This window comes from Argopecten irradians, chromosome 13, assembly GCF_041381155.1.
Source record: "Argopecten irradians isolate NY chromosome 13, Ai_NY, whole genome shotgun sequence".
NCBI classification, from domain to species: domain Eukaryota; kingdom Metazoa; phylum Mollusca; class Bivalvia; order Pectinida; family Pectinidae; genus Argopecten; species Argopecten irradians.
In genome coordinates this window covers 37555654-37577567 of record NC_091146.1, presented here as the reverse complement: position 1 = coordinate 37577567, position 21914 = coordinate 37555654, and the positions used below count along the sequence as shown (strand labels likewise).

Below are 21914 nucleotides of genomic sequence, written 5' to 3'. Positions count from 1 at the left end.
AAATTGACAAACGGAAATATAAAATGTTGAACGTTTGCATTACTGAACTATGTATCAAAAGTTTGTAATCAAAATACAAATACGCGAAACTTGAACCGTGTAAATAGATAATATCTTAGATATATAAATTAATTGGTGTACAGATGGGCTCTGAAGTACTTGTTTTATTGTCGTTGAGCACTTGTGTATGACATATGAATGTAAGCAGCAAAAACTGAAAATAATATTGAAAATGAAAAATGTAAAAAAAAAAAAAAAAAAAGCAAATGGACAAAAACACGAATAAATGCAGGTAGATACATTACATGTATGTGACAGGTATAGCCGGTAGATACATTACATGTATGTGACAGGTATAGCCGGTAGATACATTACATGTATGTGACAGGTATAGCCGGTAGATACATTACATGTATGTGACAGGTATAGCCGGTAGATACATTACATGTATGTGACAGGTATAGCCGGTATTTTGCATGTTTCTTGTAACATGTTAGTCCACTAAATCTGCTTATATTATTGGGCTAATTTATTTATTTATTTTTTGCGTAATATATAGATCTAGTCAGCTCGCGGTACCTCTTAAAAAATATAGGCAGGGTTAGCGGACTAGTAACATGTGTACTGTATTGAGTTGACATGTTAGAAGTATACATGTACATTTATTGTATAAAACTTGCTGTAGACAGCTGTGCGAATCTGTCGTAAATCCGAGTGTGTGTGCCGTGTACATGTATATGCATAATATGTGTAGAGCACGTATGCACAGATGAGTTGAGTTTGCACCCTACCCAGGAATAACAGTTTTGTGCATATTACATAACGAGCGTGAATTTTTTGGTGCCCTTCCGGTCCCTGTGATGTGGGGTCGGTCGGGTGTTGCACCGCCCGCCTGTCTGTACGGTGCACGCCCTGCCTGATAGCCTGCACCTCCTAGGCCTAATACTGCACTTTTTACACACGGCGTTGCCTATGATGGACGGTTGTATGTGGGTTGTAGCGGCGGTGGTCAGCACCTTGACCACAGTACTAACACCAGCACAAGGTAAGTCTGACCTGATCATCACAGCTTTAAAACATAGAGTTTGTGGGCTGACCTCGCTACAAAAACAACATGGCGAGGCTGTGTGACCTAATTCTTACGTAATGGAGTGGATTGATGTTTGCTGTGACGATGCCCCCCTTCCTGATATTTTTAACGCCCGGGGGTAGCATATTAGGGCCGGGAATGGCCCTTGTCGGGTCTGGCAGTCTGTAGGAGTTGTAATAAGGGTAGTATAAGAATTTACTGTAGATGAAAAGGCATGTGCATTCCTTTAAAAATCTACAAGGTACAGCTTCGTATCTAACCTGAGTTCACGACCGTACTGTACAGGGCACCGCCATTACTAAAATCTTAAACGACATTGTAAAGGAAATAAAGCACAGCCAAACCGCGAGAGCTATATCGAGGGCCGACCACACGGACACCGTGTAGATTTATCAAAAACTGACAGTTTGTTTCATGTCGTCCTGGGTTTGTTTATATTATTATCTAAACCATCTTGACACCTTTTATCGCACGTGGCTACATCAACCATCACCGTGTCAAATTGGTCACAGCTGTTGGCCTTATAAGGTGACCTCGTCACCCCAAAGGTAAACAGACGGTGACCTCAGATGACCTCATATACAAACGAGATTACACGGTCGAGTGATTATGACCCGACATGACACGGCGGCGATTTAGGGGGTCATCTCAAAGGTGATATGATAGTGATACTAGTAGCATAGGCCTGTAACACAGGAGCGTGAGGTTATGTTATTGAAATATCAAAAAATATAGAGATGTGATGTAATTACAATATCTATGTTATTTAACTGATAAAATAGGGATTTTATTTTTTTGTAATATGAATGGTGCATGCATTTTACAGACTGGACTGGGAGCTCCAGAATGGATGCACATGCAGCAGTTTCTACTGATTTTTAATAGTTATTACAATATCTACAAGTGAATCAATTGCAGTTTTACATGTGAAGTTTTAAATATAATTTATCTTGATGTTTATAAATTCATTATAGAGCTTATCAATGTTTATAGCGGAAGGGGAATTGACCTACAAAAGATTAACCAGCGTTCGAAATTAACGCCTGTCCGTCTGCCCGTGACCGGCAACTTTATAGTAGGGCAGACATTTTTTGCCATGCAACTGGTCCTTTGAATGGCAACTTTTTGGTCCAGTTCTGATAGACTACTAAAGATATACAAAACAAAAATAGCAGTAGCATTATAGAAAGATTGAAGATCAAATTGTACAAAACAGATTTTCGTAATATTTTGGTTTTCAGTCAACTTTGTTGAGAGTGCAAGATACTAAAATAGATATGTGGATATTTTTGTTAGTAAAACTATTACTTTGCTAGTATATGAATTTTGTAAGGAGTCTAGGACCAGTAACTTTTAGGGTCAGTCGGTCCTTAGGACCTGAGTAACTTTTAGGGTCAGTCGGTCCTTAGGACCAGTAACTTTTAGGGTCAGTCGGTCCTTAGGACCAGTAACTTTTAGGGTCAGTCGGTCCTTAGGACCAGTAACTTTTAGGGTCAGTCGGTCCTTAGGACCAGCTGGAAAATGTTCTGAAAGGAGAACACTGCTTCAAACTATAATGAAATAAATTTTGTTTGCAAAGTTTTGTGAGATTACGAACCTCTGGGCACCAACAAAATTGATCGCTTCATTACATAAACAAGTCCTAGAAAACTTGACAGGACACAGAAAATACAACCCTAAGCTACGCCGTGTTTGTTTATATATCCTACCAGTAGGCATGAAGGAACAGTATAGTCGTGATTTAGGAAAAATTTTCATTGTTTGCATCTCATGACACATTCGAAATTAACACTCGCCAACTGGCCAAAAGCGAGTTGATTTTTGATTTGGCGAGTTGAAAAATATTGTACTTGCAATTTTTGGCGAGCCTATGCATCAGTTGTTATTTTCAATATATAGTAGACAGTCGGAGAATCGGACGTGATACTTTAATCATATTTAATTGGTTTTCATTTGCATAAAATGCCACATTCTGAAAATAAACTGTTGTTACACTACATTACACTGGCACTAAAAATGTCAAACATTTATTGTTACTTACAATAAATAAATATAATAAATGTTAACAAATTTGTTGCTTTTAATTTGGATCTTAATTTTCAATTTTCAAAGCGGCAAGCTGTTTTGGCGAGTTGAAATTTTACCAACTGTTGTGGCAAGTTGAAATTTTACCAACTTGCCGAAAATATATGGTGGCTTTAAAAATTCAATATTATCCCTGTTATTTCCACATAATTTAAACAACACCTTCATGAAATTATTGTCAGCTGAGCTCCAGACATTCGGAAATCTGGACGCACTATAGAATATGCATATAATCAAGATGACTATGCCTTCCCAGCTCCTGGTTAGGTCCCAGTAGTTTGTAAGCATTGTGTAGCTATGCTTTTATTTATTGTATAACAGGAGAGGAGAAAATGTAGCGGCCAGACCGGGATTTGAACCCGGACCCTCCGAACACTAGCCGAGTGCTCTACCGACTGAGCTACCTGGTCACCAATGATTGACCCAGTCAAATCCTGCTAGTTAGAAATATGAAAAATAATTAATTGCTTCCCGAAAAATTCCGTGGCACTATATCCTATATGGAATGAAATACTGATTATGCATGCACCAAATGCAAAACAAATTATCTTATATTATTTTTTTGTGTTAATTAGAGATATATATATATACATAAATAAACACCAATTATTGTTCAAATGATGAATACCATTTATACTCTGTCAACGGTGGAGCATCTTTAATTTAAAAACTCCCCTCCCTTGGACTTCAGTCATCATGTGACAAATAAGTAGGTAGTTAATACATTATGGATAATGTTACTTATCCTTCCTAGCGATGCATCATTTGAACCAAAATGATTGTGGTAACACCACAGACATTTCTTCAAAGGACAGACGAACTTTTTGGTCAAAATTTATTAAAATTTTTTTTGGACAAAACCTATTAAAACTTTTAAATATTTGATGATTACCTACAAAAAAAAAATACAAACTTAACATTTTATCACACTTAGACGATATTTTATTGAAGTATAAATTTGGGTCATTTCTCCTGTGCAAAGCCTATTTCCTGCGGTTAAACTATTTTGAATTGAAAAAAAGAATCGGCATAATTCTGATTTTCAGAACAAAGTTCATTAAAATTTATACTTTCTTTGCTCCATTAAGTCAGTTTTAAGTCTCAAACATACCATTTCCCTGTTAAATTATTTCTAAATAGACAATATATAGAAGATAGCAATTTGGAACTTTTCTAAGAATGACTCATGTACAGGTCAACTGAATTACCATATATGGAAGAGACAAATATGGGATACAGTGCTGATACAACATACTTTACATGATTCACATGTAAAAGACTCACAAGTTCATGTAATATGGGATACAGTGCTGATACAACATACTTTACATGATTCACATGTAAAAGACTCACAAGTTCATGTAATATGGGATACAGTGCTGATACAACATACTTTACATGATTCACATGTAAAAGACTCACAAGTTCATGTAATATGGGATACAGTGCTGATACAAACATACTTTACATGATTCACATGTAAAAGACTCACAAGTTCATGTAATATGGGATACAGTGCTGATACAACATACTTTACATGATTCACATGTAAAAGACTCACAAGTTCATGTAATATGGGATACAGTGCTGATACAACATACTTAACATGATTTCACATGTAAAAGACTCACAAGTTCATGTAATATGGGATACAGTGCTGATACAACATACTTTACATGATTCACATGTAAAAGACTCACAAGTTCATGTAATATGGGATACAGTGCTGAACATACACAGATTCAAAGACTACAATTCATGTATTGGGTACAGTGCTGATGATTCAATGTAAAGACTCACAAGTTCATGTAATATGGGATACAGTGCTGATACAACATACTTTACATGATTCACATGTAAAAGACTCACAAGTTCATGTAATATGGGATACAGTGCTGATACAACATACTTTACATGATTCACATGTAAAAGACTCACAAGTTCATGTAATATGGGTACAGTGCTGATACAACATACTTTACATGATTCACATGTAAAAGACTCACAAGTTCATGTAATATGGGATACAGTGCTGATACAACATACTTTACATGATTCACATGTAAAAGACTCACAAGTTCATGTAATATGGGATACAGTGCTGATACAACATACTTTACATGATTTCACATGTAAAAGACTCACAAGTTCATGTAATATGGGATACAGTGCTGATACAACATACTTTACATGATTTCACATGTAAAAGACTCACAAGTTCATGTAATATGGGATACAGTGCTGATACAACATACTTTACATGATTCACATGTAAAAGACTCACAAGTTCATGTAATATGGGATACAGTGCTGATACAACATACTTTACATGATTCACATGTAAAAGACTCACAAGTTCATGTAATATGGGATACAGTGCTGATACAACATACTTTACATGATTCACATGTAAAAGACTCACAAGTTCATGTAATATGGGATACAGTGCTGATACAACATACTTTACATGATTCACATGTAAAAGACTCACAAGTTCATGTAATATGGGATACAGTGCTGATACAACATACTTTACATGATTTCACATGTAAAAGACTCACAAGTTCATGTAATATGGGATACAGTGCTGATACAACATACTTTAACATGATTCACATGTAAAAGACTCACAAGTTCATGTAATATGGGATACAGTGCTGATACAACATACTTTACATGATTCACATGTAAAAGACTCACAAGTTCATGTAATATGGGTACAGTGCTGATACAACATACTTTACATGATTCACATGTAAAAGACTCACAAGTTCATGTAATATGGGATACAGTGCTGATACAACATACTTTACATGATTTCACATGTAAAAGACTCACAAGTTCATGTAATATGGGATACAGTGCTGATACAACATACTTAACATGATTCACATGTAAAAGACTCACAAGTTCATGTAATATGGGATACAGTGCTGATACAACATACTTTACATGATTTCACATGTAAAAGACTCACAAGTTCATGTAATATGGGATACAGTGCTGATACAACTATACTTTACATGATTCACATGTAAAAGACTCACAAGTTCATGTAATATGGGATACAGTGCTGATACAACATACTTTACATGATTCACATGTAAAAGACTCACAAGTTCATGTAATATGGGATACAGTGCTGATACAACATACTTTACATGATTCACATGTAAAAGACTCACAAGTTCATGTAATATGGGATACAGTGCTGATACAACATACTTTACATGATTCACATGTAAAAGACTCACAAGTTCATGTAATATGGGATACAGTGCTGATACAACATACTTTACATGATTCACATGTAAAAGACTCACAAGTTCATGTAATATGGGATACAGTGCTGATACAACATACTTTACATGATTCACATGTAAAAGACTCACAAGTTCATGTAATATGGGATACAGTGCTGATACAACATACTTTACATGATTCACATGTAAAAGACTCACAAGTTCATGTAATATGGGATACAGTGCTGATACAACATACTTTACATGATTCACATGTAAAAGACTCACAAGTTCATGTACAGTGCTGATACAAGATTCACATGTAAAAGACTCACAAGTTCATGTATATGGATACAGTGCTGATACAACATACTTTACATGATTCACATGTAAAAGACTCACAAGTTCATGTAATATGGGATACAGTGCTGATACAACATACTTTACATGATTCACATGTAAAAGACTCACAAGTTCATGTAATATGGGATACAGTGCTGATACAACATACTTTACATGATTCACATGTAAAAGACTCACAAGTTCATGTAATATGGGATACAGTGCTGATACAACATACTTTACATGATTCACATGTAAAAGACTCACAAGTTCATGTAATATGGGATACAGTGCTGATATACTTACATACAAGTTTGTAATATGGGATACAGTGCTGAACAACTACTGTTAATGTATTCACATGATAAAGACTTTACAACACAAACATGTATTCATGTAATATGGGATACAGTGCTGATACAACATACTTTTAAAACATGATTCACATGTAAAAGACTCACAACTTCATGTAATATGGGGATATAATGGTGATTATAAGGCATCACATGTTGTAAACTACGATTGTTACAGGTAAAAGGCATTTATACAACTTTAAACTATTCTCAGAAAAGGATGGTGGGCTTATATTTAGATATGCTAACTACGATTGTTACAGGTAATACAGAGTTGGAGCTTGGTGACTTATATTTAGATATCTAACTACGATTGTTACATGGTAATACAGAGTTGGAGCTTGGTGACTTATATTTAGATATCTAACTACGATTGTTACAGGTAATACAGAGTTGGAGCTTGGTGACTTATATTTAGATATCTAACTACGATTGTTACAGGTAATACAGAGTTGGAGCTTGGATATGACTTATATTTAGATATCTAACTACGATTGTTACAGGTAATACAGAGTTGGAGCTTGGTGACTTATATTTAGATATCTAACTACGATTGTTACAGGTAATACAGAGTTGGAGCTTGGTGACTTATATTTAGATATCTAACTACGATTGTTACAGGTAATACAGAGTTGGAGCTTGGTGACTTATATTTAGATATCTAACTACGATTGTTACAGGTAATACAGAGTTGGAGCTTGGTGACTTATATTTAGATATCTAACTACGATTGTTACAGGTAATACAGAGTTGGAGCTTGGTGACTTATATTTAGATATCTAACTACGATTGTTACAGGTAATACAGAGTTGGAGCTTGGTGACTTATATTTAGATATCTAACTACGATTGTTACAGGTAATACAGAGTTGGAGCTTGGTGACTTATATTTAGATATCTAACTACGATTGTTACAGGTAATACAGAGTTGGAGCTTGGTGACTTATATTTAGATATCTAACTACGATTGTTACAGGTAATACAGAGTTGGAGCTAGGTGACTTATATTTAGATATCTAACTACGATTGTTACAGGTAATACAGAGTTGGAGCTTGGTGACTTATATTTAGATATCTAACTACGATTGTTACAGGTAATACAGAGTTGGAGCTTGGTGACTTATATTTAGATATCTAACTACGATTGTTACAGGTAATACAGAGTTGGAGCTTGGTGACTTATATTTAGATATCTAACTACGATTGTTACAGGTAATACAGAGTTGGAGCTTGGTGACTTATATTTAGATATCTAACTACGATTGTTACAGGTAATACAGAGTTGGAGCTAGGTGACTTATATTTAGATATCTAACTACGATTGTTACAGGTAATACAGAGTTGGAGCTTGGTGACTTATATTTAGATATCTAACTACGATTGTTACAGGTAATACAGAGTTGGAGCTTGGTGACTTATATTTAGATATCTAACTACGATTGTTACAGGTAATACAGAGTTGGAGCTTGGTGACTTATATTTAGATATCTAACTACGATTGTTACAGGTAATACAGAGTTGGAGCTTGGTGACTTATTTTTAGATATCTAACTACGATTGTTACAGGTAATACAGAGTTGGAGCTTGGTGACTTATATTTAGATATCTAACTACGATTGTTACAGGTAATACAGAGTTGGAGCTTGGTGACTTATATTTAGATATCTAACTACGATTGTTACAGGTAATACAGAGTTGGAGCTAGGTGACTTATATTTAGATATCTAACTACGATTGTTACAGGTAATACAGAGTTGGAGCTTGGTGACTTATATTTAGATATCTAACTACGATTGTTACAGGTAATACAGAGTTGGAGGAGCTTGGTGACTTATATTTAGATATCTAACTACGATTGTTACAGGTAATACAGAGTTGGAGCTTGGTGACTTATATTTAGATATCTAACTACGATTGTTACAGGTAATACAGAGTTGGAGCTTGGTGACTTATATTTAGATATCTAACTACGATTGTTACAGGTAATACAGAGTTGGAGCTTGGTGACTTATATTTAGATATCTAACTACGATTGTTACAGGTAATACAGAGTTGGAGCTTGGTGACTTATATTTAGATATCTAACTACGATTGTTACAGGTAATACAGAGTTGGAGCTTGGTGACTTATATTTAGATATCTAACTACGATTGTTACAGGTAATACAGAGTTGGAGCTTGGTGACTTATATTTAGATATTAACTACGATTGTTACAGGTAATACAGAGTTGGAGCTTGGTGACTTATATTTAGATATCTAACTACGATTGTTACAGGTAATACAGAGTTGGAGCTTGGTGACTTATATTTTAGATATCTAACTACGATTGTTACAGGTAATACAGAGTTGGAGCTTGGTGACTTATATTTAGATATCTAACTACGATTGTTACAGGTAATACAGAGTTGGAGCTTGGTGACTTATATTTAGATATCTAACTACGATTGTTACAGGTAATACAGAGTTGGAGCTTGGTGACTTATATTTAGATATCTAACTACGATTGTTAGTACAGGTAATACAGAGTTGGAGCTTGGTGACTTATATTTAGATATCTAACTACGATTGTTACAGGTAATACAGAGTTGGAGCTTGGTGACTTATATTTAGATATCTAACTACGATTGTTACAGGTAATACAGAGTTGGAGCTTGGTGACTTATATTTAGATATCTAACTACGATTGTTACAGGTAATACAGAGTTGGAGCTTGGTGACTTATATTTAGATATCTAACTACGATTGTTACAGGTAATACAGAGTTGGAGCTTGGTGACTTATATTTAGATATCTAACTACGATTGTTACAGGTAATACAGAGTTGGAGCTTGGTGACTTATATTTAGATATCTAACTACGATTGTTACAGGTAATACAGAGTTGGAGCTTGGTGACTTATATTTAGATATCTAACTACGATTGTTACAGGTAATACAGAGTTGGAGCTTGGTGACTTATATTTAGATATCTAACTACGATTGTTACAGGTAATACAGAGTTGGAGCTTGGTGACTTATATTTAGATATCTAACTACGATTGTTACAGGTAATACAGAGTTGGAGCTTGGTGACTTATATTTAGATATCTAACTACGATTGTTACAGGTAATACAGAGTTGGAGCTTGGTGACTTATATTTAGATATCTAACTACGATTGTTACAGGTAATACAGAGTTGGAGCTTGGTGACTTATATTTAGATATCTAACTACGATTGTTACAGGTAATACAGAGTTGGAGCTTGGTGACTTATATTTAGATATCTAACTACGATTGTTACAGGTAATACAGAGTTGGAGCTTGGTGACTTATATTTAGATATCTAACTACGATTGTTACAGGTAATACAGAGTTGGAGCTTGGTGACTTATATTTAGATATCTAACTACGATTGTTACAGGTAATACAGAGTTGGAGCTAGGTGACTTATATTTAGATATCTAACTACGATTGTTACAGGTAATACAGAGTTGGAGCTTGGTGACTTATATTTAGATATCTAACTACGATTGTTACAGGTAATACAGAGTTGGAGCTTGGTGACTTATATTTAGATATCTAACTACGATTGTTACAGGTAATACAGAGTTGGAGCTTGGTGACTTATATTTAGATATCTAACTACGATTGTTACAGGTAATACAGAGTTGGAGCTTGGTGACTTATATTTAGATATCTAACTACGATTGTTACAGGTAATACAGAGTTGGAGCTTGGTGACTTATATTTAGATATCTAACTACGATTGTTACAGGTAATACAGAGTTGGAGCTTGGTGACTTATATTTAGATATCTAACTACGATTGTTACAGGTAATACAGAGTTGGAGCTTGGTGACTTATATTTAGATATCTAACTACGATTGTTACAGGTAATACAGAGTTGGAGCTTGGTGACTTATATTTAGATATCTAACTACGATTGTTACAGGTAATACAGAGTTGGAGCTAGGTGACTTATATTTAGATATCTAACTACGATTGTTACAGGTAATACAGAGTTGGAGCTAGGTGACTTATATGATTTCAGATATCTAACTACGATTGTTACAGGTAATACAGAGTTGGAGCTAGGTGACTTATATTTAGATATCTAACTACGATTGTTACAGGTAATACAGAGTTGGAGCTAGGTGACTTATATTTAGATATCTAACTACGATTGTTACAGGTAATACAGAGTTGGAGCTAGGTGACTTATATTTAGATATCTAACTACGATTGTTACAGGTAATACAGAGTTGGAGCTAGGTGACTTATATTTAGATATCTAACTACGATTGTTACAGGTAATACAGAGTTGGAGCTAGGTGTTGTTATACTACCTACGCCACCCACAGTTATTGTACAGAGACGAACCCCGCTACTCCTCAACTGTTCTGCGTTCTCTAGTCCTGGATTTGGACCAACAACCTACAGATGGACTCGTAATAAGGTCGATGTGACCTTCAACAAACGCATTCAACTCGTGGAAAATGGCTCATTGTATTTCCAACATCTCAAACGCCGCAAACGTCCAAGCCGAAGTGATGAAGGACTATACGAATGTTTTCTCACTAACAGCCGAGGTGTTGTGATTGGGCGTCAAGTCTTCGTCAAAGTGGCCAGTAAGTTAATCATAGATATACATGTATATTACATTCTGTAGAGGGACAGAGAAATTAAGGTAATGAGATTTCCTCCCCTCTATAACTCTATTGTAAATTGGAATATTTTGGCGTCAATAAAATTTTTGCGTTTTTGTATCAAATAGGGTGGTTTAATTTTGGTAGTTTAAAGTTGGCCTTCCATTCTGCCATGTAAAATTTTAGTGCATACCGTATTCAACCCAATAAGTGCCCATGTCCCTATAAGCGCCCCTCGCCCTTTTGAGGCCTCAATTTCAATTGCCCAGTCTTCAATTAAGACCAAAACTACACAAAACTATCTAAATTTGCAATAATTTTGTCTGATCAGCATCTTTTGATTTTTTCAAATTTTAAAACGCCCTGGGTGCTTTTTAGATGGAATACTGTAACTTGATTTGATAAATAAAAAAAAAATCTGAAGATTAACTTTGTCTTTACACATAGATCCTGGTACAATGAAAAACTGATGTGATTAGTTTTGGAGCGTAATCAATATAAAGACAACGCTGAAATATTGGTCTTCAATAAAAGTGATTAATAGTTGTACATCTCATTATAAACATGTTTGCACAAAAGAAACAATTGCACAGGTAACGTTTTTCTGGTTGACAGCACACACCTGAAATGTTTATCTATGTAACGCGATCAAGTAATTTACCCGAGAGCAGGTGTTCACATACCTAATATTACACAAACTAATAAATACATAGCCAAATTTTGGTATGTTAAAATTTTGCACTTTCATGCCAAACTTCACCTAAGCCAAAATATGACCACATCCAAAATATCCCAATTTACGATACCTCTCTCGTTTGTCCATTGTTTTCCTTCCTCTAACTCTGTCTCTGTTGTTTTAGGAATTGCCAGCAAGTTTACCAAGATGCCTGTCGACCAGACTACAGTTGTTGGAGGTGTGGCCCGATTTGAGTGTAAGATTGAGGCCACACCCCCTCCAGTATTTATATGGGAGAAAGACGGTGGCAGTCTGCCCATCAACAATAGGTAACGATCTCTCAGGCTGTACCCCTACAAGTACATACTCTCTGAATAATAAGATCTATAACTCTACAAGTACATACTCTCTGAATAATAAGATCTATAACACAAGTACATACTCTCTGAATGATAAGATCTATAACACAAGTACATACTCTCTGAATAATAAGATCTATAACACAAGTACATACTCTCTGAATAATAAGATCTATAACCCTACAAGTACATACTCTCTGAATGATAAGATCTATAACCCTACTAGTACATACTCTCTGAATGATAAGATCTATAACACAAGTACATACTCTCTGAATAATAAGATCTATAACACAAGTACATACCCTCTGAATAATAAGATCTATAACTCTACAAGTACATACTCTCTGAATAATAAGATCTATAACTCTACAAGTACATACTCTCTGAATAATAAGATCTATAACCCTACAAGTACATACTCTCTGAATAATAAGATCTATAACTCTACAAGTACAATGTACATACTCTCTGAATAATAAGATCTATAGCACAAGTACATACTCTCTGAATGATAAGATCTATAACCCTACAAGTACATACTCTCTGAATAATAAGATGTATAACCCTACAAGTACATACTCTCTGAATGATAAGATCTATAACCCTACAAGTACATACTCTCTGAATAATAAGATCTATAACACAAGTACATACGCTCTGAATAATAAGATCTATAACTCTACAAGTACATACTCTCTGAATAATAAGATCTATAACCGTACAAGTACATACTCTCTGAATAATAAGATCTATAACACAAGTACATACTCTCTGAATAATAAGATCTATAACCCTACAAGTACATACTCTCTGAATGATAAGATCTATAACACAAGTACATACTCTCTGAATAATAAGATCTATAACCGTACAAGTACATACTCTCTGAATAATAAGATCTATAACCCTACAAGTACATACTCTCTGAATAATAAGATCTATAACACAAGTACATACTCTCTGAATAATAAGATCTATAACCCTACAAGTACATACTCTCTGAATAATAAGATCTATAACCGTACAAGTACATACTCTCTGAATAATAAGATCTATAACCCTACAAGTACATACTCTCTGAATAATAAGATCTATAACCCTACAAGTACATACTCTCTGAATAATAAGATCTATAACACAAGTACATACTCTCTGAATAATAAGATCTATAACCCTACAAGTACATACTCTCTGAAAAATAAGATCTATAACCGTACAAGTACATACTCTCTGAATAATAAGATCTATAACCCTACAAGTACATACTCTCTGAAAAATAAAATCTATAACCTGCACCCCTACAAATAAATACTCTCTGAATAATAAGATCTATAACACAAGTACATACTCTCTGAATAATAAGATCTATAACCCTACAAGTACATACTCTCTGAATAATAAGATCTATAACACAAGTACATACTCTCTGAATAATAAGATCTATAACACAAGTACATACTCTCTGAATAATAAGATCTATAACCCTACAAGTACATACTCTCTGAATAATAAGATCTATAACACAAGTACATACTCTCTGAATAATAAGATCTATAACCCTACAAGTACATACTCTCTGAATAATAAGATCTATAACCGTACAAGTACATACTCTCTGAATAATAAGATCTATAACACAAGTACATACTCTCTGAATAATAAGATCTATAACCCTACAAGTACATACTCTCTGAATAATAAGATCTATAACCGTACAAGTACATACTCTCTGAATAATAAGATCTATAACCGTACAAGTACATACTCTCTGAATAATAAGATCTATAACCGTACAAGTACATACTCTCTGAATGATAAGATCTATAACACAAGTACATACTCTCTGAATAATAAGATCTATAACACAAGTACATACTCTCTGAATAATAAGATCTATAACCCTACAAGTACATACTCTCTGAATAATAAGATCTATAACCCTACAAGTACATACTCTCTGAATAATAAGATCTATAACCCTACAAGTACATACTCTCTGAATAATAAGATCTATAACACAAGTACATACTCTCTGAATAATAAGATCTATAACCCTACAAGTACATACTCTCTGAATAATAAGATCTATAACCTACAAGTACATACTCTCTGAATAATAAGATCTATAACCCTACAAGTACATACTCTCTGAATAATAAGATCTATAACCGTACAAGTACATACTCTCTGAATAATAAGATCTATAACCCTACAAGTACATACTCTCTGAATAATAAGATCTATAACCTGCACCCCTACAAGTACATACTCTCTGAATAATAAGATCTATAACCCTACAAGTACATACTCTCTGAATAATAAGATCTATAACCGTACAAGTACATACTCTCTGAATAATAAGATCTATACCCTACAAGTACATACCCTCTGAATAATAAGATCTATAACCGTACAAGTACATACTCTCTGAATAATAAGATCTATAACCGTACAAGTACATACTCTCTGAATAATAAGATCTATAACACAAGTACATACTCTCTGAATAATAAGATCTATAACCCTACAAGTACATACTCTCTGAATAATAAGATCTATAACCGTACAAGTACATACTCTCTGAATAATAAGATCTATAACCTACAAGTACATAGTAACATACTCTCTGAATGATAAGATCTATACCCTACAAGTACATACTCTCTGAATGATAAGATCTATACCCTACAAGTACATACTCTCTGAATAATAAGATCTATACCCTACAAGTACATACTCTCTGAATAATAAGATCTATAACCTGCACAGTTATCACGAGTATCAGTCTCGAGCTATTGTAACAAAGTCCCAATTAATCGAGGTATTAGCCGAGGTTTGGATGTTACAAAATCTTAATTAGCCATAGACTGAGATAATCCGATCTTAATCACTTACAGTTCATGGTCATTGAATTTTTCTCTCTAACCTCTTAGATATTTCGATTTGTATAAAAAAGCCTATCTATATGTGTTCAAGGTGTAAGAGTACCCCGTCTGGGGCCTCCCAGTTCAGAGTGTAAGAGTATCCCGTCTGAGGCCTCCCAAATGAGAGTGTAAGAGTATACCGTCTGGGACCACCAAGTTCAGAGTGTAAGAGTATCCCCTCTGGGGCCTCCCAGTTCAGAGTGTAAGAGTATCCCCTCTGGGGCCTCCCAAATCAGAGTGTAAGAGTATCCCGTCTGGGACCACCAAGTTCAGAGTGTAAGAGTATCCCCTCTGGGGCCTCCCAGTTCGGAGTGTAAGAATATCCCGTCAGGGAACACCAAGTTCAGAGTGTAAGAGTATCCCGTCTGGGGCCTCCCAGTTTAGAGTGTAAGAGTATCCCCTCTGGGGCCTCCCGGATCAATAATTGATTAACCACGTACTTCATCTGAGCTTAGAATTCAGTCCGTTCTGGTCCTTGTTCTCCTAAGCTATAGTTTGAAGATAAAAATAAGAAAGACAATGGTCAATTAGTACATATTGTTTTAACAATCCACAACACATAGCCATATAACGACAAAAACCGTGCACATATTTCTAATAATATTGATTTTCTAGAGCATGTGATGTCACTTGTTTGAGAGTATGACGTCACTTGTTTGAGAGTATGACGTCACTTGTTTGAGAGTATGACGTCACTTGTTTGAGAGTATGACGTCACTTGTTTGAGAGTATGACGTCACTTGTTTGAGAGTATGACGTCACTTGTTTGAGAGTATGACGTCACTTGCACAGACTATTACCTACATTCCGCCAAAAATCATGTAAAGGTACCAGACAGATCGGATGAGATAGAGAAATCTAGCACCAGGTATCACATGAGATTTGGTCTCCGAGGTGTGAGATAGTCAGGATAAGTGTATTATTACCTTAACAGTGAATTTCTGTGTGTTCACATGTATACCCTCCTGCTTGCGTTTTGAAATCTAGATAATGTTAAGTATGTTTTTGTCATTCAAAATGTGTCAAATAATTTATTTCTGTGACAGAACCACCACGCTGGCCTCTGGGGTTTTACAAATTCATAATGTGCTTATGGAGGATGCCGGGACGTACCATTGTTCAGCCCAGCACAGTTTCCAGGACATTGCGAATCTACGGGAAACTGTGACATCCTTGTCACGACGTCGTAGTGATGCTGGCATCCTTACCGTCAATGAAGGTTGGTTGATAGACCATTCTTAATTGCCTCAAATTATACATAAAAAAAATCCCAAAATCAAAACTGACACACGGTCCCGACCAAGTATTGATATTTTGTATGTTGGTCCAAAATCAAAGCTGACACACGGTCCCGACCAAGTATTGATATTTTGTATGTTGGTCCAAAATCCAAGATGGCCACCAGGGCTGCAAACTTGAGAATAAATTGTTGTGTTAGAAATAATAGAAATGAGAAACTAGCAGCTTAATTAATTATATATACAATAATATACAGAGATAAAATCTTATATGGCTCCGTACAATTCTTGATAATGTATACACTCTGGTCTCATTACAGTTCTTATCAGCACAGCTGGAGTATATAGAGCTAAATCCTAATTCAAGAGAAATATCCATCTAAAACCTACAGAGCTTTCTTACTTCTAGAAATATGTAACTAAAACTTTCCATAAATAAATCATTCTGGGATCCCCATGTAACAACATGTTTTGACTATATGACTGAAAGAGCATGATTAAATGGCTGCAGGAGTTATCTCCCTTTATAACTATATTACATAGTGTCATACATAACAATATTTGGAAATTCTCAAGTTCTTCAGTTGTGATTTAACGTAATTTTGTCTGAAATGATCCTGACATGGTCCTGACATGGTCCTGACATCTGACATGGTCCTGACATGGTCCTGACATCTGACATGGTCCTGACATGGTCCTAACCATGTGTTGTGATTTTTGAGGTCATTCTCAAATCCAAGATGGCCACCATGACACCATTTATATTTGACTGTAGCCAAGACTGTCAGTTGATCATTAAAAAACTCTTGGGGCCTCTTGTTAGATCACCTTGTGAGCGATATAGGCCCTCTGGGCCTCTTGTTGAATCTGCTCACCTGGTGAGCGATACAGACCCTCTGGACCTCTTGTAGAATTTGTATATGGCATGATTACTAAGAGATAGATATTTCTAGTTTTTAGGTCACCTGTGACAAAGTATATGACCCCCATCCCAAAAGGGGCAAAACTGACTACAATTTCAAAAATCTTCTTCTCCACTCACAGATGTGGTAGAATCAAATACTTTTTGATAGAAAGTTCTTAAGGTCCTTTACAGAAATTGTGATTTATATGACCATTTGGTCTCACGTTTCCCCATGAGGAGGGGGTTAAGTTTACTATAGTTTATATAGGGAAAATACATGGTTGAGCATTATTTGGTCATTTGTATTTAGGAAATGAGTCAAATTTTGCCAGAATTTTTCCCTGTGAGATTTTCCATGACTGACCCCCAGGGGCCATAGGGGCAGGGCCAAAAGGGGTCAAATAGGCTAAAACTTCAAAAATCTTCTAATCTGAATTCTGGAAATGGTAGAATCAAATGCTCTTCATAGATGGAAATGTCTTAAAGTCCTTTACAAAAATTGTGAATTATATGACCCTGGGGTCTTACCGAGAGGGTTAAGTTTACTATTATAGTTTATATAGGAAAAACACATTTATGGACATTATAATTTGCTTAGTTTTCATAGGAAATGAGTCAAACTGAGTTAGAATTGTTAGCCTGAGATATAGCATTTTAACATATCCATATTGGTCCTGGCTGACTCCCAGGGACCAGAGGGGCAGGGCCAAACAGGGTCAAAATGACTGAAATTTTCAAAAATCTTCTGAATTCACAAATTTGATGGAACCAGTTATTCTTCATAGATTAGATAGTCAAAGGACTAGATATGGTAAGGGTCATCTATGGCCCCCAAATCCGCTATTTTTCAAAGTCTGTTATTTTAAGATGTTATTCTTGCATTTGAAATATTAACTACATACCGGACATATTTGATAGTGCTATAAGGTAATATAGCAGTTCTTGTTGCCATGGCAAGCATTTTATTATGCATAAATTATGCAAAATGTGAAAATTTCATCAAAATTGGCATTTTTTATGCAGTTTTTCATCTAGTTAACATAGAGCGCATTCTAGAACAAACTTTATATTTCTCAAAATGATGTATTTTTCGAGTCTGCTAATTCTCTTAAAATATAAAGTTTGTTCTAGAATGCGCTCTATTGCTTTTAAAAGAAAAACTATCAAAATATATGCCAAAATTGACAAAATTTTCAAATTTGCATAATTTATGCAAAGTTACCATGGTTATATAGCAAAAACATACTTTCTGTCAACAAAAACATCATTAAGTTTTTATCAGGGGTGTATTCAATATTTCAAACGCGGCAACTTAATTTCTAAATACTTAATTTAAAATTTGGTAGATTTAGGGGCCAAAAAGAGCCATTATCATATCTAGTCCTTTATAAAATCACTGACTGACTTCCTGTCGGACCAATATGTAATGTTTATATTGTCTTTGTTTCATTCTGTATCCGAACTGAGGTGACTGTTAAGGCCCATGGGCCTCTTGTTTAAGTTGACTGTGTATTAATAGTATACAAATTATATGCTGATAATTTAAAAGTACGTATTTCATAATCATGTATTCAAATCGCTTTTTGTCCGTGGTCCGTCCGTCTGTCCATTAACAACTTTTAATTTGTTATCGCTCTTTCTCTGAAAGTGCTGAAGGGATATTTCTCATACTGCATACTGACCTTTGGGACTGATCGGTCAACAAGATGGCTGACCGATCGCTATCTTGAATTTTGAAAGTTGAAGTTTGTTACCACTATTTCTCAGAAAGTACTGCAAGGAAGTGTCTCAAATTCCATTTGTAGGTTCTCCTTTGGTCCTTGTTGTGCATAGTGCATTTTGGGATCGATCGGCCAAAAAGATGGCCGATTGGCCGCCATCTTGGTTTCGATAGTTGAAGTTTGAAAATTAGAGAAAAGATCTGACAATTGTCAGACATAGATCAATCTTTGGTGGGTGCCAAGACCCTTCTGGAATCTCTTTTATACTTTTTAATTTTTATTTTTCTATACTGTTTTAATGGTGTTTATCATTTTACCTTCCACAACAAAGTTAAGGTATACTAGAATCGGTTGTCTGTCCATCCGTCCGTCTCTCTGTAGGCACAATTTTGTCTGGCAAATGCCTCCTAAAATACTTGACAGATTTTGATAAAATTTGGTACACAGAACTCTGACATAAAGGGGTATTTAGTATACTTTAATGGGTTCTGCAATGTCCCCTTTTAAAGGAGTTATTACTAAATTTGTGTAAGGGAGTGGTATTAGTCATCCATTCAGGTGACAGTTCTAGTTTTTATACAGTTTTAATGGTGAATATTTTGTATGATGTTTATTTTTCTATATATATACAGTGAATTTATTTTTATACTGTTTTAACAGTGTTTATTTTCAATGTTGTTTATTTTTAATTTTGTTTATTTGCATTATATTGTTTATTTTCAATGATGTTAAATTCCAGACTCTGCAGCCAGACCACCTAGCATTGTGTACGCCACAGACGAGATAACAGTCAATATTGATGAATCCGTCACGCTTGAATGTCTGGTCGACGGCAATCCTCAACCTAACGTCACCTGGCTCACTCCCAGTAAGTACAATCTGTGTACAATAAACTTTACTTACCGTATTCACTGTAAATACCGCTCACTCCCAGTAAGTGTTCAACAATCTGTGTACAATAAACTTTACTTACCGTATTCACTGTAAATACCGCTCACTCCCAATAAGTGTTCAACAATCTGTGTACAATAAACTTTACTTTACTTATGTACACAATCATGATATAATGTTGGTAGATAACACTCCAGTGTGTAGAATGTCTACAATCATGATATAATGTTTGTAGATAACACTCCAGTGTGTAGAATGTACACAATCATGATATAATGTTTGTAGATAACACTCCAGTGTGTAGAATGTACACAATCATGATATAATGTTTGTAGATAACACTCCAGTGTGTAGAATGTACACAATCATGTATAATGTTGTAGATAACACTCATGTGTAGAATGTACACAATCATGATATAATGTTTGTAGATAACACTCGAGTGTGTAGAATGTACACAATCATGATATAATGTTTGTAGATAACACTGGAGTGTGTAGAATGTACACAATCATGATATAATGTTTGTAGATAACACTCCAGTGTGTAGAATGTACACAATCATGATATAATGTTTGTAGATAACACTCCAGTGTGTAGAATGTACACAATCATGATATAATGTTTGTAGATAACACTGGAGTGTGTAGAATGTACACAATCATGATATAATGTTTGTAGATAACACTGGAGTGTGTAGAATGTACACAATCATGATATAATGTTTGTAGATAACACTCCAGTGTGTAGAATGTACACAATCATGATATAATGTTTGTAGATAACACTCCAGTGTGTAGAATGTACACAATCATGATATAATGTTTGTAGATAACACTCCAGTGTGTAGAATGTACACAATCATGATATAATGTTTGTAGATAACACTCCAGTGTGTAGAATGTACACAATCATGATATAATGTTTGTAGATAACACTCCAGTGTGTAGAATGTACACAATCATGATATAATGTTTGTAGATAACACTGGAGTGTGTAGAATGTACACAATCATGATATAATGTTTGTAGATAACACTCCAGTGTGTAGAATGTACACAATCATGATATAATGTTTGTAGATAACACTGGAGTGTGTAGAATGTACACAATCATGATATAATGTTTGTAGATAACACTGGAGTGTGTAGAATGTACACAATCATGATATAATGTTTGTAGATAACACTGGAGTGTGTAGAAATGTACACAATCATGATATAATGTTTGTAGATAACACTCCAGTGTGTAGAATGTACACAATCATGATATAATGTTTGTAGATAACACTGGAGTGTGTAGAATGTACACAATCATGATATAATGTTTGTAGATAACACTGGAGTGTGTAGAATGTACACAATCATGATATAATGTTTGTAGATAACACTGGAGTGTGTATAATGTACACAATCATGATATAATGTTTGTAGATAACACTGGAGTGTGTAGAATGTACACA

The 21914-nt window shown here is 34.9% G+C and overlaps 1 protein-coding gene across 1 annotated transcript; it reads left to right on the top strand.

Annotated features, from left to right (window-relative positions):
* The first annotated feature begins 698 nt into the window (after positions 1 to 698).
* On the top strand, positions 699 to 20853 carry LOC138305861 (protogenin-like). Its single transcript, XM_069246124.1, has 6 exons — positions 699 to 1045; positions 11402 to 11719; positions 12598 to 12742; positions 16746 to 16918; positions 20302 to 20430; positions 20837 to 20853. The coding sequence occupies exons 1-6, from the start codon at positions 973 to 975 to the stop codon at positions 20851 to 20853; spliced, it is 855 nt and encodes a 284-aa protein (XP_069102225.1). The 5' UTR covers positions 699 to 972.
* Positions 20854 to 21914: the final 1061 nt, after the last annotated feature.